This window comes from Nesoenas mayeri, assembly GCF_963082525.1.
Source record: "Nesoenas mayeri genome assembly, chromosome: 18".
Taxonomy (NCBI): domain Eukaryota; kingdom Metazoa; phylum Chordata; class Aves; order Columbiformes; family Columbidae; genus Nesoenas; species Nesoenas mayeri.
Window position 1 is genome coordinate 9,307,299 of NC_137566.1, and position 24,433 is coordinate 9,331,731.

General features: G+C 52.9%; 1 protein-coding gene across 1 annotated transcript in view; it reads right to left on the reverse strand.

Moving 5' to 3' along the window:
* The window catches only part of RALGDS (ral guanine nucleotide dissociation stimulator), a 53,879-nt gene that overhangs the window by 6,205 nt on the left and 23,241 nt on the right, over nt 1-24,433 (reverse strand). The window contains exon 2 of the mRNA XM_080355775.1: nt 91-201. Coding sequence (XP_080211901.1) covers nt 91-201 — 111 coding nt within the window. The remainder of the gene's footprint in view (nt 1-90; nt 202-24,433) is intronic.

The window sequence follows — 24,433 nt, forward strand, 5'->3', positions numbered from 1 at the left end:
TGGGAGAGTACAAAAAGGGCAGGATATGAGTTAGTATTAACCCTGCCAAGCCCTGACAGCAGGGAAACATCTGAAAACAGCCCAGCTCACCCCCAGCCATCGCTGCCCTTTGTTGGCCGTGTGATGGAGCTGCACTTTCCGGAGCGATATGCTGTAGATCACACCATCCTCCAGCTCTTCTCCGATCTCCTGTGTGGAGCTCTGCAAGGGAGGACAAGATACACCGTGAGATAAGGAGGCTGAACTGTGGCTGAGATGCTTTTGTGGGCTCACACTAGGCAACAGCTGGCCGGCTGCTTCCTCCTCCCCAAGCCTTTGCTTTCCCAGGAGGTGACATTGCCACCCGGTGTGACCGTAATCTCGGTAATCTGCCCCTGTGGGAACTGAGCACCTCGGTGCACCTTCGGTAATAAATAATAACCATGAAAACAATCTGTCCATGAGCTTTGGCAGCGCTGGCCATGCACACAAGGCAGAAATCCAAAGGGGGAGATCAAAGCTGGGGGGGAACCTCAGGGAGCAGCACCAGGGTGGGCTCAGGCACAGCTGAGACACATCCCTGCACCCCTGGGGACAGGCACCTCCAGGCCACAGCCCAACCCAGCTATGAAGCTCATGTTTTTGCTCTGGGGAGATGGAGATTGTCTAAAACTCAGTGAGGAAAGAGGGGATGCTCTCGGGGCAGGTCCCCCGGCACACGCCTGCCCCAGCTCCCCCAGCCCCATGTGCCAGCGTGGGGCTTGGCGGTGGCTCCAGCCCCACACGGATAATTGGGCTCCCTCCTCCTCTCTCACCACGCTGTGCTGAGTCAGTGCCTCTCTTAAGAGGATTTACTCAGATCCTTTTAACCACTGCAGGGATCTCCCCCACCCTCCATCCCCCATGCCAAATGGCGGGACACGGTGTAACACACAGCAAAACCCACAGCTCAGCAGATGGGGAAAATGCCTGAAAGCATTAAGCCGGTTAGCAGGGGGAGGTGACCATGCGCTGGGGTGCAGGGACCTGGGGACATGTCCCCCCTGCATATCACATTGCCAGCCAGGGACCAGAGCCAGCCTGTGGCTTTCGCTGCCATCAGGAGCACAAAAAGCCCTGGGCAATGGTAACACCCGGCTTGCCGGAGAAGCTGCTGTGGGGCGACCCAGGATGGAACCCCAGCAACGCTGCTGCTCCCTGCAAAACATCCTCCTCTCAGATTGCTCCCCACAAATGTAGGAACAGCCATACTCAAGGTCCAGACTCCAGACAATGCTGAACATCTCAGGAGACCCCAAGGTGACATATCAAATGTGCGCCCAACATGCTCTTTAACCACCATCCTGTATCATCACCATCTCAGCAGCCGTCTCTGCTGTTATCATCCCCTGCTCAAGTCAAGTACTCGTTATTTGCAAGGAATGAAGGCAAAGAACCACAGCCAGCACAAAGAGCTAGGGGAAAACCTTAAAAAGCCTCTCATTCATGGCTGTAATGAATGAGGACAGAGAATCCCCCTGGGCAGGGTTACTGGACTTCTTCCTCACTTTCTGTTGAACCTGCTCTTCAGTCACGCCAGACTATGGAGAGGTTCGGTTTGCAGAAGTTCAAGGAGTTGTGAGGCTCCCAAGGTCAGCCGTGCTGTGAACACCACAAGTCCTTCCCAGGACTCAGTGGCTTCTGGACCAACCCTGACAGCACCCGCACAAGGCAGCGGACAGACAGACAACCTTCCAGACACCTGTGTCAGTCCCTCTCTTGTTCTATGCTCTGGGATGAATTATGGCATAAATTTATGTTCATGTATAAACAGGTCTGAACTTCAAGAGATGGAGAAAGTGCTTCCCATCAGCTCTCCTGGCCTCTCTCAGTCTTTTATCACCCAGCCTGCAGATCAGCCCTACCCTGAGTATCTTCCAGCCACACTTTGGGCTGGAGGAAAACTCTGGGTCCAGCAGGAGCAGCCCCCTGCACAGTTTAACTCAGCAAAGAGATTTGGCTGGGCAGTTGTAAACCCCAGACACAGATATCAAGAAAGATCAGATGCTTGTTGAGATGCAATTAAGTTAATAAAGAAATCAAACGTCTCAGGATCAAACCATGAATCACTGGCAGCTGCTGTGCAACTACAGTGGAAAATATTGCCATGACTATGCAGGGGTTTTCACTCTATTTCATGTCACGTGCAGAGGATACACCCAGCTTTATGCGCGTAGAAGCAAATTTCATTTCCTTCCCATATTCAAGACTGGCAGATTCATTCATTTTTTGTCTTGCTGACTTGTGCGATATCCCCCAAAGTTCTCCCTTTGCAAACCACACGCGAAGTACGCAGCTTCCAGCGGTCCTCAGCCAGGTTCATGCCAAGAGCCAGGCGAGCTGCTACACTGGTACGTTTTAAAATCTGGCTATTTATATTCTGCATGAGCTTCCTCTTTCCTACCGCTGCTTCTCCAAGATGCTGATTGTGCATTCCGCACATGTTGGTTAAAAACCAACAAAGCAAAAAGCAGCAGCAGGACGGAGCCAGTGAAGTCCCACTCCAACACCTGCACCAAGAGCACGTTTCTCCCTTTGCAGATGAGGAGACAAGGGGTGAGGGAGACACAAAACCTCAAACTGTGGCTTATGTGTGTGTGTGGGCACCAAGAACTCTGCAGTCCTAAGTCTGGCACTCACACCAGTTCCCTCCAGGACTTCCAGCAAGTCAACCAAAGACGAATGTCTTCAAAATAGTCTCTAAAGGGTTTTGACGCACAACTGCTGGTAAATATTACTGCAACAGCTACTGCTCCCCATTGCCTGCCCTACACATCTGAGTTTTCTGCCTCTCAAAGCAGAAGGGAACATGATTCTGGCCTCAGCCAGCACAAGAGGAGCCCAGCACCCACGTGCAAACCTCCTGCATCAGTGGTTCAACCCAAACAGCTGAGCACTGAACTGTGGCAGAGATACAGATGAGTCGTCCCTTCTGTGTACTGCATCGCCTTGGTACAAGAGACATGGTCAACAGGCCCAGGCAGGGCTTTAAACAAAGCTTTTCTGTGAGAGCACTAACTCTGAACACGTTGATGGTTACAGTTTTTGCATCTTCCCCCAAACTCATACAGAAGGGACTCAGCATCCCAAAAAGGGAGATCCAACGCATTTCAAGGTGGGCACCAAAATAGAGAAGACTCAGAAAATGAACATTTGTCCATGATTTCTCCAGCTCAGCGTGCAGTCCTGCTCCTCTCCATACAACAGGAAAAGGGCCTCTCGATGGAGGGGCAGAAGGAAAAACCACATGTTTAACTTCGGGGTATCAGACGCCCAATTCTGCAGTCTCGGAGCCTTTTGCAAAAGCAGCGGTAAGTGAACTCGGCAGGAGTTCATCCCCTGAAATATGAAACTGGAGGTCTGCACCAGATGGCTTGCCTGGTTTGAGAGACGCCTCCTCCAACCGCAGATCGCCCCGGGCTGCGTGAGCAACAGCGAGAGCTCCTCCGATAGTTCAAAGCTTTGGTGACTACACCGGGGAGGAATTCCTGCTCCGTGCAATAAACTCTGCTACTCTCTGGTGAATGTTCTAGCACACGGCACAGCGTCGAACCCCACGTCTTCACGCAGAGGTTTAATAATGAGCTGTGAGACGCTGCCAGGGCTTGCAAGCCTGGAGAAAGGGCTGCGGTGTGAGGGACCTGCGCAGGAGCCAGGCAGAGAGCAGCAGGGAATCTGCCTTCGTCCCTGCTCATCAGCTTAACGGGGGGGAGAATGCAAAAGCCAAACAGCAAAGCATATTATTGGCGAGGGATGTGCATTTTAGAAAGCGTTTGAGATCAGTCACAATGGTGATTTCAGTAAGACAAGAGCAATGTAAGGGATTAAGTGTGAGCACGACAGCATCCCTGCACGTTACACAGACAATTAGCCAACAATTACCAGGTCTTAAGAGCTCTGGTCCCACGTGTCCTGGGTTAGCGCATTGGCCTCCAAAGACACAAAATAATGAACTGTTATTGGAAAAAAGGTATTAATTTCAGCACACGTGGAAGAGACAAAACTGCTTAAAGTGCTTTTACTGATGCTCCCTGGACAACAGCTGGTTTAAAGATCAAGATGTTCGTGTTGCTCTGTTCCCTTTCAGCTTGGCTACACAAAATGCCTGATCTACAGACAGGTACAACACAGCACCAAGAGGTTCTTTGCACCATGATTTCCAAGGGCTGCTGCTACCAGCCAGAAGAGAGGAGCAGATACTAACCCTACCCATGGGAAACCGGGAACTTGAGTCTGTTGGGAATTAACAGTCTCGCTGGCTGAAGAGACAAGAAAAGGCAGAGCTGAACCTCAGAGACATCACCAGGAGTTTCTTGGTGAAGCTCCACGTTTGCACAAGTTCAAAAGGACCTGATGAAAGCTGGTAAAGCTAGAAACAGAAAGTGAGGGTTTGGTCTTTACAGTCCCCAGTCCCTTCTCAGAATAATCGCTTCACACCGGCAACGGGAAATGGGCCTTTTTCCAGAACCGAAAGGAACCGGCTCCACCAAGGACCGTGTGCTCCATGCCCGACACAAGCCCCAAGTTAACTTTCGTTTCACTCCCATTAGCAAATCCCGAACCCATGCAATGAACTGCAGCAACTTTGAGGCCTCTTATGTAAACTGAAGCATATGACATTAAGTAAAAGGAAATAGGAAAAAAGCCACCCCCATCTAGTGAAAGGAAAACAACTGCAGTTCCGTGACCTAAAGAAAGACCGCAAAAGCAGAAGTACCCTCTGTGCTACCCATCCAAAACAAGCGCACGCAGCACAACCCCCTTCCTCACGGGGACTTCCAGGCAAAAAGCCCCGTGCTGGCTGTTCCCCCATGGGGTTGGGATCGTCCCGTCTGCTCCTCAAGCTCATCAGCGGTTTCCTTCCCCCAGATGTGCTCAGGAAGGCTATGGAGTCCACCTAAAGCTGTGAGGAAGGCACCGAATATCCCCGGTGCTGGGGGAAAGAGAGGTGCCCCATGGCAGCGCCTGCCCACCCAGGGACCCCCGGCACGTGTTTTGTGTTGGGAGCCCCACGGCGGACAGGAGCCCTCTTGCTCCTCAACACCATCCCAGCGATGACCATAGTGGCACTGGGGTACATTGGTTTTGGGGGCTGATCTGCTGGCTCTGTCCCCAGCCCTAGGCGCTTCTCCCCACGCAGAGATGTCAGGCAGATGGATGCGATTCCTTTGGGTTTTCAACACTCTCTGCCTTCCTTCCTGCCTGCTCAGAGCTGCCTCAGACCAGGACGCATTCCAACAGCCCATTAAAAAATAATGACAAAGAAGGAAACAGGAAAAGAGGAGAAAAAGGACCAGAAGCTAAACTTAAACTCACTGTGAAAAGGGGGTGTTTTTGCCAGGACACCAAGACAGTGGCAACAGCTGAGAGTCTGTTCTCACCCCATCAGCCGCTGGGCTCTGCAGCTGGGCTTTCCTGACACTCCGAGCTCTGCTTTTGCTCTACTTCGGGTGTTTCAGCAGGAAAAGCTGCACCCAGTGCCCGCGGGGAACAGCCCTGGGCTGGGCATCACCCAGCACCACTGCACCCCAGGGACAGAGGGAGGGCGCACATCACCCCGCACCTGCCTCCTGGGGGGATTTTATACCTCCTGTCTCATGGTCTGGGGCTGCACGAGACTGAGGGCAGGTCTGATCCTGTGTCTGCAACCCAAAGGGGTTAGAGACAATATTAAAAGCTGCCTTCTCCACCATCGCAGCTTAGAAGAAGAGAAAACAGCAGCTAGTGGATGGGTTACAAAGGCATCTTGTGACTCGCACGCAGTGAGTCAGAGGCTGGAGCGAGGATTAGGAGCTCAGGTTCAGAAATGAGACAGAGCAGATACAGAGGATTCCTCCCCCATTGCCTTTTGTTTTGCTTTTATAAAGAAAAGGAAGAGCCTTCCCACGTGTAGAAACTTTTTCGCTCTTTTTATGGTCTGGAAACCAAGAGCCAAAGATGTGCAAAGATGCTCTGTGTCTACTCAGCTTCCAAGGGGATCAGGCCCCGTGATGCAGGGGGGGATGAAGGAGGGATGCAGGTGCTGGGGGATCAGCCTTGCTATGGGGACTCCCCAGGGAAAAGCAAATGCAGAGCCAGAGACACCAGAGATACCTGCTTAACTCCAAACTCTGTGTTTCCTACACCCAGGAGTATAGAAGACCACCAGCATCTCTACCTAAATATCTGCATCCTGCATGAAAACCCCACCAAAGCAGGACCTTCCTCATGTTTCCTACCAGGGGACATGCCAGGAAGGGCTCCCTTCGCAGGCTGGTGAAGTTCAGAAGAAAACTGAGGGCAGCAGGTTTTGCTTCCTCTCTAAGTCAATGGAAAAAAGATCCCGCCGACACATCAGTTCCAGCTCTTGCACCACAGTCCTCGGCTCTGTGTTCGTGATCGCTTCGGCGTGCGCTTCGGCACTATCCATGCTCAGCACCAACGCCTACGCAGGGTCAGGTTTGCATACGAGGGACGCAGCTGGCCCGCGCTTACGGAGCAATTGTACCGCTACAAACTCGCCTAGAGCTCGGAGGGTAATTACTGGAAGTGAAACCAGAACGACATGACTGGTGACAACTGGTGTATATGAAAGAATTAAAACATATTGCTTTGCAAGGCTAAGTAAAGATTGAGTGGCTCATAGTAAGTCATTTCAGCTCAGAACAAAGGTCTGTATTTCACCACCGTGGAACAGAAAAATCTGCAAGGAATGTAACAGAAACAAGTTCAAAAATTGATTATTTTTTTTGGTGCATGAACAGTAGCACCTGTAAGTCACACGCAACATGTCAGCTTCATAATGCCTCATCCAAATGCAAAGAAAAACTGGGTATGTGTCCCAAAGAGGTTATAGTTCAAGCCTGATCTAATGCTGCTCTATTGATTCCACTGCTGAAACAGGGCCCTTCTGTATCAAGTGTGGTATTTCTGCTGTAGCAAGAACTGCCATATGTATCTGGAAAGGGACGGCGATGAGGTCGGCACTCAGAGCTGATGTACCTCAAACCGATTGGTATGCTCGCTCCTGAAATACCAGTTATGTCTTAACACTTGTTAACCAGAACACCAAGACTTGGTCGTTGCGGCAGCTCCAGGGCAATGCTCGTCCCTTGCACACATCAGTATTTGCAAGCTGGTGAGTTCATCTATGCCAAAAGTCAGGTCTACATTCTCAGATACACAAAGCCTTGAAATAAATATTCTCCTGCTCTCAGCTTGTATCCTACGTGCCGGTCCAGACAGCCAAAAAATAAATTTAAAGAAGTATCACCAGCTGCTTTTGTCAAACCTCCCTCTCGCCCCCATCATCTAAGTGACCCGCGTGTCCAAAGCGCACACCTGGGCACACACCTGCGGCACCAACCAGGCACGTGGGATGTACAGAAAGGACAAAGCAACGATCATGGCTCCAGCAAATGCCAGGAAGAAAACATCAGCCCAGAGCCAGGAGGCGGCTTTCAGCCCCTCGTGCCATGCTAAACCAACCCACCGGCCCCGCGCCAATATTCCCAAGGAGTTTTGCCGCATACCATTCCCGAGCAGCCTGGAGAAGCTGTAAATTACTGCCTACGCAGTAACTCACCTGCTGTAGCTTGCAGAGGGGAAAAAGAAAGCAAAGTTCTATCTTTCTGTGATTTTTGAAGGTGCACAGATTGGGGTGGACGAATTGGAGGCTGTCCAAAAGGCACAGCCCTGTCTGGCTGCAGTCTGGCTTTACGGTAACTGCGCCGCCACATTTCCTTTCAATCTGAACAAGGTTAATTTCAATTTAGCTCAGACATATCCTCAGCTCAGATAAGCTGAACCAAAAAAAGCCCTCGTGAAATAAATGTGTCCACCCATGTGTTTACACCACCTTACATCAACTTACATTCCCCCTGTTAGAACTGGTGTGAATGAAGTGTGGGCAAAGCCAACAAACCCAGACCTCTTGGGCCCCCCTCCCCAAATCCCACCGCCCCAGCCCGCGCAGAGGAGGATGCCCGGGGGCTCTGGATGCCCCTGGCCCCCCGGAGCAGGGCAGGCTCGGCCGCTCTCCCAGCCCGGTTCTATGGCCCCACTGTGCTCCCCGGGGCCGGAGAAGGGCTCGCGGTGCCGGTGGCACAGGAACGGCCTCGCCGGATAGCTCGTTCTTTGTGTGTGTGTGTCTGCATCAGGGTGACCCAGTAAACAGCTGAAGCAGAGAAAATGCAGGAACAATCCAGTGCAGGGAGGCAGCGAGGGGCTGCCGGGGAAAGGACGGGAGGAATAAATGCGAGTCTTTGTTCTCTGGCCGTGCCCCTCGCGCCCAACTCCCACCCCGGCCGGGATGACGTGCGGTGCCTCCATTTGCTGCCGTGTGCTTCCCTGCGCCGAGCTCCGGGCTGAGCACAACTCGTCCCAGCCTCCTCCTGACACCCGCAGCCCCGGTGTGTCCCACACGTCCCAGTGCAGGGCTCAACCTGCAGAGATTCTCCTCTCTGGGGGTCCCCCCCTATTTGTTCTCCTCCCTGGGGTGCCTGTGGGAAGCTGGAAGGGGGAAGAGCAAGCACTTTTGCTTTGTAATCAAGAAAATCTCACCTTCAGAGCATTACTTAAATAGGTGTCAACGAGGCAGTAGGTGCTACATAAGCAGGTACAGGGGCAGGAGTAAACAAGCCAACACCCGGGAGGGGTCTGGAATCAGGATGCTCAGTCGAATTAAAGTCTGATTTCCACAGCTGAAGCAACTGAGAACTTAAGTTTAATTGGCACCTTTGGGGAGAAAACTACTTAAAAAAAAAAGGATAAAAAACCCACAACACCTTAAAAAAAACCCATTTGTTGTCAAGTGTCTGAACATGCACACTGGGAGCCCAAGCAGCGAGGTTTGGACGCAGTCCCTGCCCTGAGTGCTGGGTGTGCCGGATCCTGCACACATGAAGGGTGGAGAGCGGCTGTGGCACGAGGAGCGCGGGTGGCCGGGCAGGACACGGGCAGCCGGGGCGCTGGGATGAGTTCTCTCCCCAGACCTGCACTTGTAGGTGCCTTGGACCACGTCCGAGCATCACCCGGGTCACGCAGGCAGCTTCATCCAGGGCTGCTCCACTTTCTCACCTACCCTGACTCAGCACAGATTTTTGGAACTGTGTTTTGTGTCACCACTTAAAGACACAGCCCTTTTCCAGTGATTACTGATGACGAAGGCGTACCAGCGTTCGCAGCAGAGTACCTGCGTCCGCTCGGGGACAGCAAGCACTGAGATTTCAACCCAGCGCTGGGTCACCGCAGGCACTTGCAGACAAGCATTCCCTCACGTTACCAGAGCTCTTTCATGGTAGGTAAAACACCGCACAAGAAGTCAGCTCCTCCTGGCCGCGGCACTTTGGCGAGCCAGTGCAGACACGCTCCCATCCCGACTTGTCTGTTCCTGCCACCCTGCCCTGTTTACCAGCCACAGGTGAGCATCCCTGCAGCTCACCCTCCCATTTAAAATTATTTTGGGAGACAAACACTGGGATATCCAAAAAGGTGTGCACAGTAACCATGGGGCAGCATCAGTGCAAAGAGGTGCCCACCTTCCTCCCCCGGCTCCTTTGATGTTGTGCTTGGACTAAGATGGGTCAAGCCCCAAGCAGCCCCATCCTCCCAGAGCTGAGTTTTACTGAGGAACGCACTGAAATCCATAGGAATGAGGGCTGGGAGAGATGGGGTTTGTGGGATACCCCCCAAAGAAGCACCTCAGGGAGTGTTTGTTGTGACACTGGTGTGAGCCATAGCTACACTCTGAGTCACCCCAGCGTGTCTGCGAGGGAGGGACCAGCTGGGCCTGTCTTAATGCCAGCTCTCACTGTCGCAAGCGGGACTGCATCTAGTAAACCACGTCGTCTAGAAACCCAGTAATGAGTGACGGTCACCAGCAACGGGCACTGCCGCCGCATTGCTCAGCACAGGGATCCGGCCAAGGGCCCCAACCAGCACAAAGGCGGCTGGGACCAAATATCCATTACAAAACAAATAAAATAATCAGAAGTAAATAGCAAAATTTGGAGAAAAGATAGGCTGCTTCAAGATGATAAACCAAACTGAGCATTAGTCCAGCTCTGAAAAATTTGTGCAGAATCAGACCTCACCAACTGCAGGTCATCACAGGAGCCTTTTAAGCAAGTGTCTTTGAACAAAAGCCCAGGGTTTTGGCCTAAACTGGAAGGTGAGGTCCCAAACAGCCCCACCACATGAAGGTGTGTGCTTCAGCATCCTTGTTCTCTTCCCACAGCTGAGTTTTGACCCCGCCAGTCTCAGGCAACATGCTTTGCTTTGCCCAGCTTGGCTAAACGACCATTTCCTGAAGTTAGTTCCAACTCTAAGAAGTGAACCCAAACTAAACACATCATTTCGCAAACGAAAACGCGGCTCGAGCAGGGAGCCGAGCGCAGGCTCTCGGCTTGCGAGTCTCCACGGAGACCCGACCACTGCAAAGAGCAGGGAAAGGCTGTGTGGTTTTGCTCCATCACATGAAAAGAAGTTCTGGTAAGACGGGTAGCGAGCCCTTTGAAAAGCAGGTTTCCACACAGGCCCTGAGCTCAGCTGCTGTTTGTTAAAGCGTGGTTAGCAGAAAGAAAAGCCACTCTAAAAATAATGCCTCAGCATTCCAGATGAAGTTGCCTCCAATGAGTTTCCTCTCCAATCTGCTCCGTTTCCAAGTCAAACCAACTTTTTTCCTCCCCTGTCAGCTCTGAGGACTCTCTGGTCCCCGGCAGCTGGAACCACCTCTGTCCCGTGCCCACCGTCCCATGGGCACCCAGCACCACCCGTGCGGAGCGGGACGATTCCCTTCCCCATCGCTGCGTGTTTCTGACAGCAGGGCTCATCAAAATACCAACGGTGTAATGAAAACAAACCCGCTGCTGTCGAGCTACGCAAGTGAAACAGGCCACGCAGATGCCTCTGTGCGTGCTTAATCTCCCCCGACATTCAGCTGCCACATAACTCCTGACCCTCAGGTATGTTAGAGAGAAACTCGCGGCGGTTATCTAATGTAAAAGCTCTGCCCTATAAGAACCTGTACCAGCGCAGCCTGGGGAATGTAACCAAAGACTTTAGAGATTATTTGCATAACATCATCGAAACAAAACAAACAAAATCACATGGAGAAAGAGGTTTTAGGCGCTGTGGAGCTGCTACTTCACTGCACTGAAGGAGACCCGTTTTTGCTCGCTGCAGACCACGCGCCAGCAGAGATTTAGGAAAGGACTTTCCTGTCACCTCTGGGAGAGCTGCTCCCAGGTGTGAAGAGAACAGAAATCACAACCACAAAAGCCCTTCTGCAAACACCAGATTACACGAGAGCAAAGCTGCTCCTGTGCCAGCGGGCAGCGTGTGCCCGGAGCAGGCTCACCGTGCATCACCTCTGCTCCTGATGGACATACATGAGAAATAATGACAAAGGATGTTAATCAACCTTTGTTGAACAGTTAACAAGACATGGCCCTGAAAGGAGGAAGAGGATGAGTGCCCCGGTCCCTCTCCACGTCCCCATTCCGAAGGCCACCCTGCTGGGCAGAGCCCCGGAGCAGTGGGGATTGCCCCGTGCCGGAGCTCAGTGCTCCCTTTCCCTAACAACTCAGGAGCAAAGTCCAAATGCACCTTTATTGGAACCCCGTGAGCCAGCGGGGCTGGGGCTGCTGCGATGAGTGGGTGAGTCCCCGCGTGGGGACAGGAATCAGACAAACTGACAACTAAACCAGCCAAACAGCTCATTTCTTCCCCCGCTACCAGTTTCCCCGGGCAGAGGCTGCGGTGCAGAGCGACGCTCAACAGGTCTCGCTGGGCACCAAGTCCCTCCTTGCGCCAGCCCCACCGTTCAGCCTACAGAACAACGGTCCCGCAAACCCCCGCAGCAAACGACACACGTTTCGGACAGGCTGTGGATGCTGCCGTTGGGTCTAACCCAGCACCACGCACACTAACAGCACAGGATGAACAAATTAATCTATGGAGGGGACGAGTCCTACAACTCAACCCCCACCATCCAGACTCCGCAGGTGCCATCCCACCAAAGCAATGCAGAAAGTCTGAGCCCCCACGAGCTGTGCTGGAGCCCCCCGGCCCCCCTGCCAGCAGCTCAGCCAGCTTTGTATCCAAATCCCGCTCCTTAGCAACGACATTTTTCCCCCCCCTCTTGCTGGGTCTGTGGGAGATGAAGAAGTATTTGAGAACTGAAACAGCCCTGCTGCAAGTGTGTATTTGAATAAATGAGCACATCTGCTTCAAAGGCAGTCACTAGGCAGCTCTGGAGATAACGGCTTGAGAGAAAGTACAAGCAGGGGATGCCCAGCCTTTAAATGTGGTCTAAAGTGACCTGAATAAGCTCTCTGCTCCTTCAATTACACGTCCCTCGGGGGACAGACAGAGCGCTGGCGATTAGACAGGCGGAAAGGGTGACGGAGGGGCCACTGGTGCTGCAGCCCTTCCAGTGGCCAGACCAACTCAGGCGGCCCTAAAACCAGCCCATGCTCTGTCCCTAACTGAGGGGGGTCACAGCCAACCCCCCTTCTCCAAAACAGCGGTGCCAGCTGAGCAAGACCCATCCCCACAGGCACAGCTGGTCTGATGCTCTTTCTGCTCATCCCACCCCAAACCTGGGCACAGGGAAGCGTGAAAATCCTCGGAGACTGCATTTAGTTGCCTCTGTCTGGTAATCTCACCTCGACAGAGAGAAAATAGGTGGCTGTAGCGGGGCAATTGTGTGATTTGTGGGGCCCTGAAGTGGCCCTGGGGGGGAGTTGCCCATCCAGCTTGCAGATAAACAAAGATTTTGGTTTCCAGGGCTGCCAGACTGGTACCAAATCCACTAAAACCTCAGTGGGATCCCAGCACTGGGGGTTTCCCACCCCTATGGAAACACGGCACAGCAACACGATCCTTATACAAACACGTTTAGAAATCTCTCTCCAGCTCCTCTCTAACCATATCAAATAATAATTAAAAATCCCTCCCACCTCTGTTATTCCCATCTTGCACCAGCCACCAATAATCAGCATCTCAGCCTGTTCCTGGCCTCACCGCCAGCTCCAAACCCTTCTGGAAGGGAGCCAGAAGGTAGGTCCCCATCCAAGAAATACCAACAGATGATGTTCATCTGGCAAACTGCAAGGGGCATATCGGGTTGTGCCTGGGGGAGGAGAACAGGCTGGGAGAAAAGGATCTTCTTCCAAGGCAATTAAAATGGCTTTTAAGAGATATCTTTGCCCCTCCCTCGCCTCCTTCCCAGCTGTAAAGAACAAGCACTGACCCCCAAGGCCATCTGGGCTGAGCAGTTCAAGTTTTTAGGATGCGTTTAGCAACTGAAAATCTCCTAATTGTTCGGAAAACAAATAGAGCTAGAACAGAACACAAGCTTTTTGATACGTGTCAGCCCAGCCCCTTGTCTGGAGGTTTGACAATGTCAGCTTCATGAAAGTTTGAGTCTGTGTCATCTGCAGGGGTGTTTATGGTCCAATTGCTCAGCAAGGACCGGGAGGAGAGACACCGAATTCAACCTGCGGACGGTTTGACACTTGCTGTTGAGTTGGGATGGACTGGAATGGGAAAGGTCAAAAGCAAAAGGTCTGCAAAGCTCTCTCTCTATCCCTTGCTTGAGACAGTCAGTTTAAATTTTCCATTCTCTGCAGTTAAAATCACAGCAAGAACACTTGGCAACACGTGGCCACAAGACCTCGAGTAGGACCTCAAAGCGATGCCCGGGTGATCGATACCGTTGCTGTGGGATACAGGCAAAGGTCCGCGCTGCTGACATCTTGGGGGCAGGAGGGGTCGGCTGATGAGCAGAAAACGAGATCCGCATTCTCCGCAACCTGCCCAGCCGCTTTCCAGGGATCCTCTATTCCCTGTGGGACCAGCCTATCCACCCCGTAAACTGGCACAGCTCCACCGAAACCAGCTCCGTCCCAGCGCAGGGGCAGGCCGAGCCTGGGAAGCACAGCTCCCTTTGGCGGAGGCGGCAGCCCCAGGCTCCCACCGCGCACCCGGGGCAGCGCTGCGGGGCTGTTAACGGGGTTAGCAAAACACTGAAGGTCTCCAGGGGTTTTCTTATTCAAACAATCCACTCTCCCCTCCCAGCGTGCATCTTGCAGAGTAACTCTACCCGAGGATTATAACCACACCAGGCTGCTGCCAGGACGGTTGTCACAACACTGACACTTGTCTCTTTTTTTCCCGTTTCCCCACTCGTGCACTGTAATGCCAGCAAGCGCAACCTGTCCCGTGGGGCATAGCGAGCAATGTGGAGGCCCTTGCACGGGAACACACTGGAGATGAGCAGCTCTCTGAGCATCTCAGAGCTGCTTGGGAGGCAGCAGGTCACCATACACCACTCTGGGGTGCACCTTTTCTTGCCATCGCTTGCAAATGGATGGTACAAAGAAAGGAGGAATTTGTCTGCAGGGCAGGGAGGAAAGCGCAAGTGATCGGATGCGTGGTCTGTGCTCCGACCATTACGCAGCACGGACCCACGTACAGCCCGGAGCAGAAATCTGGGTGAAGGTGACTTCAGAGGAGGTCTGGTGGGCAGTTTCTCTGCTGCACGGGGACTTGCTCAGGGCTGGGGGGGGCATGCAAAGCTGCCCTCAGCCCCAGTGCTTTTTCCTTCCATTGCCCAAGATGCTGCCAATCCCTCTCTGGAGCCTCCTGCAGCTGGGGTGCACGGGGGCTCCTACATGCCAGGCAGCTTCTCCCCGGGGGTACGAGCTTCTCGCTGCATCACCCCTCTTTTCCTCCCCACTCCTCTTGCTCCCCTTGCCAAAAGCACGGCCCCTCAGCCTCCCGGAGCGGCTGGACTTCCTGCCAGGCATAACACGAACCAGATGATGTACTCCAAACAATGTCAGTACGCCCACCCCCAAGAGAGAGAAGCAGGGAGGAGAAATGGGGGAAAATAAGCTGGATGGAGCTTTCATGAACTCTTGGCAGAGCTGAGGAGCCCCTGCAACCAGGCCAGAGATGAACCGATACAGCCAGAGCCCGAGAAAATCCCTTCCCATCCATGGGCGACCAAGACTTCCCATCACAGGTTATGGGGTAGATAGCTTAGCGCTGGGAGAAGGCGCTGTCGCCCCCCGAAAGGCTGGCTGTCCCCAAGGATATCTAAACAGTAACTCCAAACGTTTTACTGGTGATTCCCCTGGCTTCGCCACCCCCCTCCAGTGGGAAGCATCCAGAGCTGAGAAGCACATCTGCAGCTGGCTCTAAATCCCAGTGAAGCCAGACTTGCTGACCCTTGCTGATATTAACCCCTGCACCACCAGCCTGCACCTCTGAACGCCAAAGCCTTCCTCCAGCTGTGCTTCTCCTAACACATCCTTTGCTCAGAATCAGTGACATTCCTGGCACGCCAAAGACGATCATCCATTACTAAGAAAAGAGGCACAGCTCTGACTCAGATTATTTCGGGTGCCTCCACACACCACTGCCAACAAACAAACCACTCCAGGGGACCAGTCTGACTCTGAACCTCCTGGGGTCGAATCCAAAGAAGCACAAATATTTTGCATCCTCCAGCAAAGTCCTCCCGATGCCCGTAACCTTCCTAGAGGACACTTGTGGTTTGGACAAGCCCAAAGCCTTCAGAAGCAGCTCAGATCTGTGCAGACTCCTGCCTCCAGCAGCCAGAACTTCAAAGAAAATGTTAAAAGCCCCGGGTTTTAGCAATCTGCCCCCCTCCTTGGTCATCTTGAGGGTAAGCATCTCTTTGGTTTCTCCCAGCAGAGCCTGGCGGCCTGCCTGCCAGTCAACGGCACATGGACACATGGTAAGAAGATCAAGCAGGGGTGCCCATTTATTAAATAAAATCAAACAGCGCTGCGTGCAGCAGCACCGCCGCCCCCTTACCAAACTCCGGGTCAGCCTTGGGCAGGCGGCAAATCCCAAACTAGAGGGGGGATCCGCTCCGTGCAGATTGCTGAGCCCCCCAAACTCACCGCAGCAGTGACACCCCCAAGCACCCCCACCTCCCCGCACTCACCTCCAGCGGCGGCAGGTCGGGGTCGAGCTGGGTGAAGCTGTGCAGCACCACGGGGCTGCTCTCCCCCGCCACCTCCAGCCTCACGCCCCCCCAGAGGCTCCGCGCCCGCCGGGAGCCCTCGAACATCCTCTCGGGGCCGGGCGAGGCGTTGTGGCGGGAAGGGGGGGCGCGCCGGCGGCCCCCCATGGGCAGCGCCGCCGCATCCCCGCCGCCGCGCTCCGCCGCCGGCCCCGCCAGCGCCCCCGGGACGCCCGGGGAGCCGCACCGGGGCGGGAGGGCACCGCTGTGGGGTGGGATGCTCGGCGTCCGGGAAAGCGGCAGCGGGAGGTTCGGCGGAGCGGAGCGGGGCGGGAGGAGCGGTGCGGGAGCGCCCGCAGCAGCGGGGCAGGCGCCGGGAACCCGCAGCCGCCCCCGCCGCCGAGGAGCCTGATGTCACCGCGGGGCCGGGACGGAGCCAGTGAGGCTGTAAAACCAGGCACTGGATTTCCTCCCGCAGCCTCCGCCCGCCCCGGGGGCTGGCCCGGCTCGGCACGGCCCGGCCCCCCGCGGGAGGGGGCACATTGAGGCGGACGAGCTGTGAAAAAAACCCCGAGCCCAGAAAAAAAAACACGAGGGAGGGTGCGGAGGAGGGACGCTCGGGGGGTGCGGGATGCTGCCGGAGCCCCAGCCGGAGGGGTGAGCAGGGGGGTTTAAATGGGGCGGGAAGGAGCAAAGCTGTACAGCTGGTCATTGAATCACCAGGGCTTCGTGCAGCACCGAGGTCTGAGATTCACACACCACCACCCAAACAGAAAGTATTAAATTCGAGCGCATGGATATGAACAGCACGTGCTTTTGCCTGAACAGACAAGTTTTATCTCCTCACATGAGCTCAGCCCCCACTGGCAGCGCTCTGTTCATTCAGAGCACTGCCCAGCCCTTCACCCTCCACAGCTGGACTTCATGGGGTGACAAAGTCACGGTCACCATGGGGGCGGCAGGCAGTGTCCTCCCCGAGGAGAAGGAGGGATGTGACCAAGGCCTGGCAGCTTGTCAGTGCCAGGAGCAGAGCCTGACCCCTTCTCCATGCCAGGTCCCCAAGGCACAGGCAAAGTGACAAACAGGGACCAAGGCACCTGCACTCAGCCCAGCAGGGACTTGGGGAAAGCAAAGTGGGCCCAGGGGACAGCAGGGCTGCAGATCCCTCTTTAAAGAGGCCCCAAGCCCCCAAGATGATGCTGGAACCTGCAATGTAATCGTGTTTTCAGAGGCAAAGAGAAACAGGCAAAACTGTCATTCCCCATCCCCCTGCGCTGAGCACAGCGTGCTCTCACCCTCCCCTGGCTCTTCCCCTTCCCTCCTCACACGCTGCCGATAAACTGCATCACATCGTCCAGGCAGTTCCTGCTGACAACACCAAAATCCAGACTTTTACGCCTCAGCTCCCTGCACAGCTGAAATAACATCAGCCTCCCAGGGCCTTCCAGCCCCGCAGCTTTATTTCCACTGAGAACATGGAGCTGCGGCTGACACGTCCAGCGCTGCTGAGGGCATGAGCAGCTCCTGCCTGGGCAGGAAGGGATTAACTAAGCTGCCAGAGATGTGAGGACAATGTGGGCTATTGTCCTGCTTATCTAGAGCCACAGAGGGTCAAGGGGACTTCCCGGGACACCCTGGAAAAGGGAATCCAGCCCTGCACCAGGGTCTTGTGCTGTCCACGGCAGCCCCACACCTTCGGGATAACATAGATTTAAACACTGCCCAGGTACAGAATCACAACCCTGTGGTGCTGGCCAGATCACTGGAGCTTTCTCTGCTGCAGAAAGGACGTGACGATGCTCCGCACAGAGGTGTCCTTAGACCCACTGGCGTCTCATGCAGAAACCACCTGATAGTGCAAGATGTGCTACGAAATGAGATTGGTGGCGTGCATCGTTTCACCCGGAACATACAGAAACCGGAGACAGTGCCTGGTTCTCCAGCAGAAACCAGTGTTGCCACTCCGAGCTGTAGGCAATTTGGGAGGGAGACTGCGCTTTTCTTTGGTGTTTATCTCTCAGGGCAGTGTCATCATGGCCCACCGCTGGAATTGCTTGGCACTGCTTGAGTACACATAATAAATAACAGCGCTACTCATTTTCAGTTGGCAAAACCCTCCAAAACCCTCCAGCTTTGTCTGACCTCTACAGAAAGATGCAGCTCTTTGATCGGCAATTTTCACCGGTCCCTTGGTTGACCGCTAAAGATGGTTTCAGGGGAGAAACACTTCTGATAATGGATAATAAATAATATAAGGCAGGAAAGCAACTGTGAGGGTTTAAAAATAGCCAGCCAGTTTCCTTTCTCCTCCCCTGGGAACCTTCTGGGTCTGAAAAGCAAAACACTCAAAGCAGGGTCAGGAGCCCAAGTTCAGGATGTTTGCTCAGCACAACTAACCCCAATCACTCAAATGCGAGGGGCCACACTCTTGAAAATTGCAAGATTCAAAACAAATAACTTTTCAGGGCTTCTTGATTGCCTCTAAGCAAAGAGCCAAAAGGGAACATGCAGATCACACCCTTGGGTTTCTTCCTTATACCCTGGAAAGTCTAGAAATTGTTGAAAAATGCAATTATTTTATATGCACATGACTCCAGGAGCAGGAGATTTAAGAAAATGATCAACACTTAAGTGACTCATTAAAAAAAATATATATATACACACATAAATGTATCATTTTACAGTTGGCAACCTCAGCAAAAGCTTTTCACAACACACTGAGCATTTTGCATTGACGTCAGCTGTAAATGTCCCATCGAGCAAAGACGGGCACGGGAACTGGGTGCTGTGGGGAATCCCATATTGCGCTTCTTTCTGCCACTCACTTGGCTGAATAAATACAAACTCACATGGCCAGCACTGGAGCATCTACAGAGCACATGTCTCTGCTCCCCTGCTGCAGTGTCCGGCCCGCAGGCTTCCCTGCCTGGTAAATAACACGGAGAAGGTAATACAACGGGGCTTTTGCAAACCCTAAGGCAGTTTCCTGGTTTAGCTCAATCCATTTGGGTCAGGACCTGCACATTCAGACCTTAGTTTGTTTCTAAATAACCAGCGCAGACCCCGAGTCATCTCTCCCCAGCACTACAAGCTCGAACGTGTGGCCTTTGAGCATCCTGCTCAGCTCCATCCTGCAGCCCCCTTCCCTTTCATCTCCCTGCTCCGCTCCCAAGAAGGGCTTTTCAGCATGTTTCTTACAGGTCGAAACTCACTGTGACCCGGTTCCCGTGCTCGATATTGCTGGTTTGCTTTGTTGTTTCTTTCCATCAAGCCCTAGGCTGAGCAAGCGAGGCTGCCCACCCCAAAGCATCGCTCAGAGATACTCACACAGGGGTCGCTGCCTTCTCCATAGCACCAGTCGCCTGCAAACGCCCCCAAAGCTCCTGTCACTGTCCCGAGGGCACCACCAAACCCCTGTTTCCTTTGAGCCTCAGTGAACCTACAGCAGGACAGATGCCAGAGAACTGAGAAAAAAGCTGATCTCAGCCCTGGCCGCAGAAGGCAAAAATCAGCCCCAGCCAAGCCCCTCGCGAGCATCACACACCCCTGGCTTTCCCTGCTCGACAAGTGAGTGAACCGGGACCCAAATCAGCTGCCTCTGATGGGAACCGGGCTGTTTTCTGGGGAGTTACAGCATTATCCATCCTCCATCCCGAGCTCTGGCACCAGCTCACAAAGCACGTCAAGTAAATCCCCGCAGTGCTCTGGGTCAGGCCGCTCGCTATAAAATGGAGACAACAACACTTCCTTCTATTGTAGGGGCTGGGAAAGCCCTTTTTGTTGCTGTTTGTAAGGCACTTAGGAGGAAAAGTGCTACCAAGAGAAAAGAATTCTTCACTAAAAGTCAGGCTGTTTGCTACACTTGCATTGAGTCCTAAATCAAAGCTTTTTGGACATTCAGATTTTAGTTTGAAACAGTTGCCACTGCTCAGGCTCAACAGGAAGATTATTTTATAATAAATAATAATAATAAACTAACACTATCTCTTCTACTTCAGGATGAGGAAAAAACTTCCGAGCTTCTGTAAAAAGGGAAAACGATGCCTTGTTCAGTACAATCTGTATACAGACATTAGATTAGAGCAGCTGCTCCCAAAATTTAGGGACCAACAGATCACCACCAGCCCTCAGCCCCTTGCAGATCCAATTCGCACTTGCAAACACCATCAGTGTCCCCATTTAACTAGATTATAGGGGTGAGCCACACACCACTTGCCACGGCTTACAGAAAATATGGATTATTAGGAAATTCTCCGCCAAATATTTCGGATCCAGGGCAGTTGATGCTGACAAAGGCTGACTCGGGCTCTCCTGAACTTTGTGTCCCCTCCGCGGGTGGCACCTGTTCTCCAGCTGCAAACCCCCCTATCCCCACGGCCCCCCTATGGGCAGCTACTCATTAAACGCCGGGTTAATTGAGGAACACCACTCTCCTTCAGCCTCTGTGAAACACGCCAAATGCCTAACACAGCAAGGCAAGCTCCTAATTATTGTCAGCTCCTAGCAGAGGAAGCGCACCAAATCCCCGGGCAATTAGGATCTAAACCCCTCCATCCAGCTATTCTGCGTCTCATTTCCTGCAGCCCCTGCGCACAGCTGGGCTACGGCATCTCCCGCCGAGCCTGCCGGCTCCTGGAGCTCGGCAAGGCAACGCAATTATGCCACGAGCCTCAGAGACTCAAGAGCTTGCAGGAATATTTCCCCTCAATTGTGCTTCTTATGCCATGCACTTGCTTGTAGTATTTGAGCATCTTCCATTAGGGCAGCAAGTGACAAGCAAACCTCGTTCTTTCGAGCTTGCTGACCTCTAAAACCTCAGCAGAATAAGGGCAATGCGGGGTGGGAGGGAATCGAGCCACTTTCTAGGAAACAACTGAGCACAACTTGCTTTGTGAGGGTATTTCTGGGGGGAGGCACCTTGATACCTTCACAGCGAAGTGCTGCACAGCCATTTACAGTGAAAAGAAAACGCTCAGAAAAATAAGCAGCAAAATATAACTAATAACATTATAATATGCTCAGAAAGCCAAACACAACAGGGTCCATCTTGTGAAAAGCACCAAGAGACCTCACAGCACTTCGCAGGGCACTGGTGCCAGGGGGATGCAGCAAAACCAGCACAAGGCTCGCTGTTTCGAGAGGGTCACAAAACACGCCGTGGGTTTTGTTACACGGCATCCCCGCATTGAGGGGATTTGCAGCTGCAGCTTTGGGTCGCAGCGTTTTGCTTTTCCACGTGTTTCTCCGCCGCGGCTCCCCCGAGTGCAGGGTTCAGCAGGCATTAAGCTGCTGAAGCCTGACACGCTGCAGACACACCAGAGCTCCCCTAGTAAAGACTATTATTTCTTGAGCTGTTTGTCTTTAAAGGCGGCTTTTATCTCCCTATCACCTTTCTGCCAGAATGTTTCAGTCAGCTCTTTTAACAAATACCACCTAAGGTGCTTATAACCAAAAGGAAAACAGGAAAAACATTTTTCCATGTTGCTTAGCGATCAGTGTCTGGCGGGTTCAAGCCTCCCAGGTGCTCGGAGTTATTGTAATTTCCATCCCTTGCTTGCATGGGCCCTCTGTGTAACAGGACACACAAAAAAAATCACTGGTAAAAAGAGGAGAAAGGTTATAAAGCCATAAAAATTGGCAGGGAAAGATGGGAATGGGTGTAGCCACTGGAGACAGGGGAAACTCCTTTCTGAAATCAAAGCAGCCCTCCTCATCCACCAGAAAAACAAAATGACATAGTGAGATTTCATTATATATTGGAAACATATATCTGCGATCACTGTGACATTGGGCAAGGTCCAACTGGCAGTTTCATTGAGAAAGCACCCCATGCCCTGCAGGGACCCCCAAAGCTGGGGTCACTTTCCCCCGAGCCCCTCGCTCCCAGGACACCCCGCTCAGACCCGGAGCAGCCAGGGGTACACGGATGCACAAAATTAAGTTAATCTGCCTCTCAGCTGCATCGCTTCCCAAAAAAACCCTCAACCTCTGAAGGGATTTACTGGACATAACTTATTCCCCTCACTACAAGCTTTGGTGAGGGATGTGTGTGCTGGACTTGTGCACACAACTGTTGCTTCCTCCAGTACCTTTGTACTATGCTACTGGGGCCAGGCTGGGAGCATCAGCTCAGTTCAAAACACTGCTCTTAAATATGCGAAATACATGCTGAACAACCGGCTGGTAAGTGACTATGGAACAGGGAGCAGCATCACTTGCTGTTACAGCTTTGGGATGCTGGTGTAGTGCTGAGCAGCCCCATCCCTCCCCAAACTCCCTTTCAGCTTCATGCAGCCCCTTCCAAAACACTCCCCAGCAGTGAGTGCTCTCCATGCCCAGGCGCATGAGCCCAGCTGGAAAAGAAACAGGAGGTGGCTCTGGCTCTGCTCACCTTTCAAAATACATTCAAGGGCAGGCAGTACGTCTTTCCACCAACAATAACCAGCCCAAATGACACTTTGAGCTGAATCGTGTAAAAGGAGACTCTCAGAAACAAGAAGCTCTGGCAACCGATCCGCAGAGAAATCCCGGTGGATAATGAAGAAGCTCTGCTTGGTGGAGTGCCCACCCTCACCCCAGCTCCCATCCCGGCCCCTCCTCTGGCCCTGCTTGCGCTCACACCTTCCCTGGACAACACAGGCGGACAGCGATGCTGCAGCCCTTAAGTGACATGAACAGCCACACAGCCTGCACCAGGTGGACAGATAGACAGACGGGGAGCTCAGACCAGCCTTTGGGTCCCACTCTCCATTCAGGGGAGCAGGAGGGTGCTTTATTCTGGCTGTCCTCCTGTGAGGGTTCATACCAGCACGTACAGAGCATCACTGAGCACTTGTGTTGTAACCAGGAACGTGCTCTGACCCCACGCTGCGTGTTCTCCCTGGGGACCGGGATGCAGGTTTGCGACCGTGTGACTATCACAACTGATGGAAATGCTGCCCCAGCACACTCAGACTCAGCTCCCCAAACCTGATCAGCACCGTACGTTCCCTTATCGCTGGAATGACGTGGGGAGGGAATGGTGCCACGAAGCCGCTAAGAAGTTCAAGAGAAAAGTGATGCCATAGCACAAGTACAGGGAAGTAGCACATAGATTGATGTTGCACAAGATGAAATTATGTCCAAAGACCAGGTTAAACATGGGAGCCAAACAGGCTGCAGTGCCAAGCTGATCTGAAGAGCTACAGGTAGCGAATTAAAACATATTTACATGCAGCCTAGGCTTAGTACGGAGAGTTAGCCCAGTATATGAATAAGGTAGAACAGGCTTAAATGCCAGATCCTGGAAATAAGTGAAGCAACAGTAAAGTGTCCACACTTATAATGTTAATACCATAAGTAAATAACTTAAAATAAGAAATCCAGTTAAACAGGAACAAAGCCTCTTAATGGGGGATATGGAAAAGGATGTTCCAACAATGGCCCTGTATCTCCTTCAGCTGCACAAATGTCAGGGAAAGCATACATCAAAACCCGGAGGCGTTGGGAAGCCGCCGTGGAAGCTGCAGGAAAACTGACTTGATTCGAAGTGAGAAGTGAAACCTTGGAGCCAGGCTGCGGCAGAGCCGGGAGCTGATGTGATTGAAAGTGAGCAGCCGAGAGTGGAGCCAGAGGGCACCGAGCAGCCACGGGGACGAGGGCGAGGAGGGAGAGACGTCCAGCAGCTGGACCGGCAGCTGGCACTGCGGCGATGCCGACACCGCACAGCCCCTGCCGCCGCATTTGGGCCAAATTCACCTCGGTCTGGGGCACGGTGAGCGGACATGAAAATATTCTGCTTTTTAACAGCCGGAGCACACACTTAGTGGTGCCGGCCACGTGAGAAGCAGGAAAAGAGGCTGGCAAGAGCTGGAAAGGGAAAGTTTCATTGCCCGGCTCTGAGCGGGTGTTGCGGAGATGGAACAGTCACATGGCTGAAAAGTCAATTAAGAATTGTAAAAGTCTTTTAGAATTCCCAGGTATTGTTAGTGCCTTGGACAAAGGATGTTTAAAATAAAATGATTTTCCCTTCGGTAATTACCACTTTAAAAGGTTTCCGCTCCACATTGTTTTAGTGGGGGGAAGTTATTCCAGTGTCTCTCTCAATGGGCAGCAAAACTCTTTTTGTTGTGGGTTTTTTGGCATGGGGAAGCGGTGTTCTTCCAAACAATACTGTACACTGGTGGCCAAGGGCCAGATTTATCTCCGTGTTACAGTGGCACAAATATCAACACACTCGGCAAGTGCCACCGAGTCCCGCTGGGGAGCTCAGTCCAGCCGCGGTGCTGCTGACCCTCCCCACTTTTTACCTTCAGTTCCATGATTTATGCTGTTTTTCCTTCAAGTCTCGGCTCCAGGGATCATGTTGAGTGCTCAAGAATTTCAGTTGTCATTAAAATACAAAGGTCATCCTGTGAGCACTGAAACTACTCATGTTGCTTCCTATGGTTTTGTGTC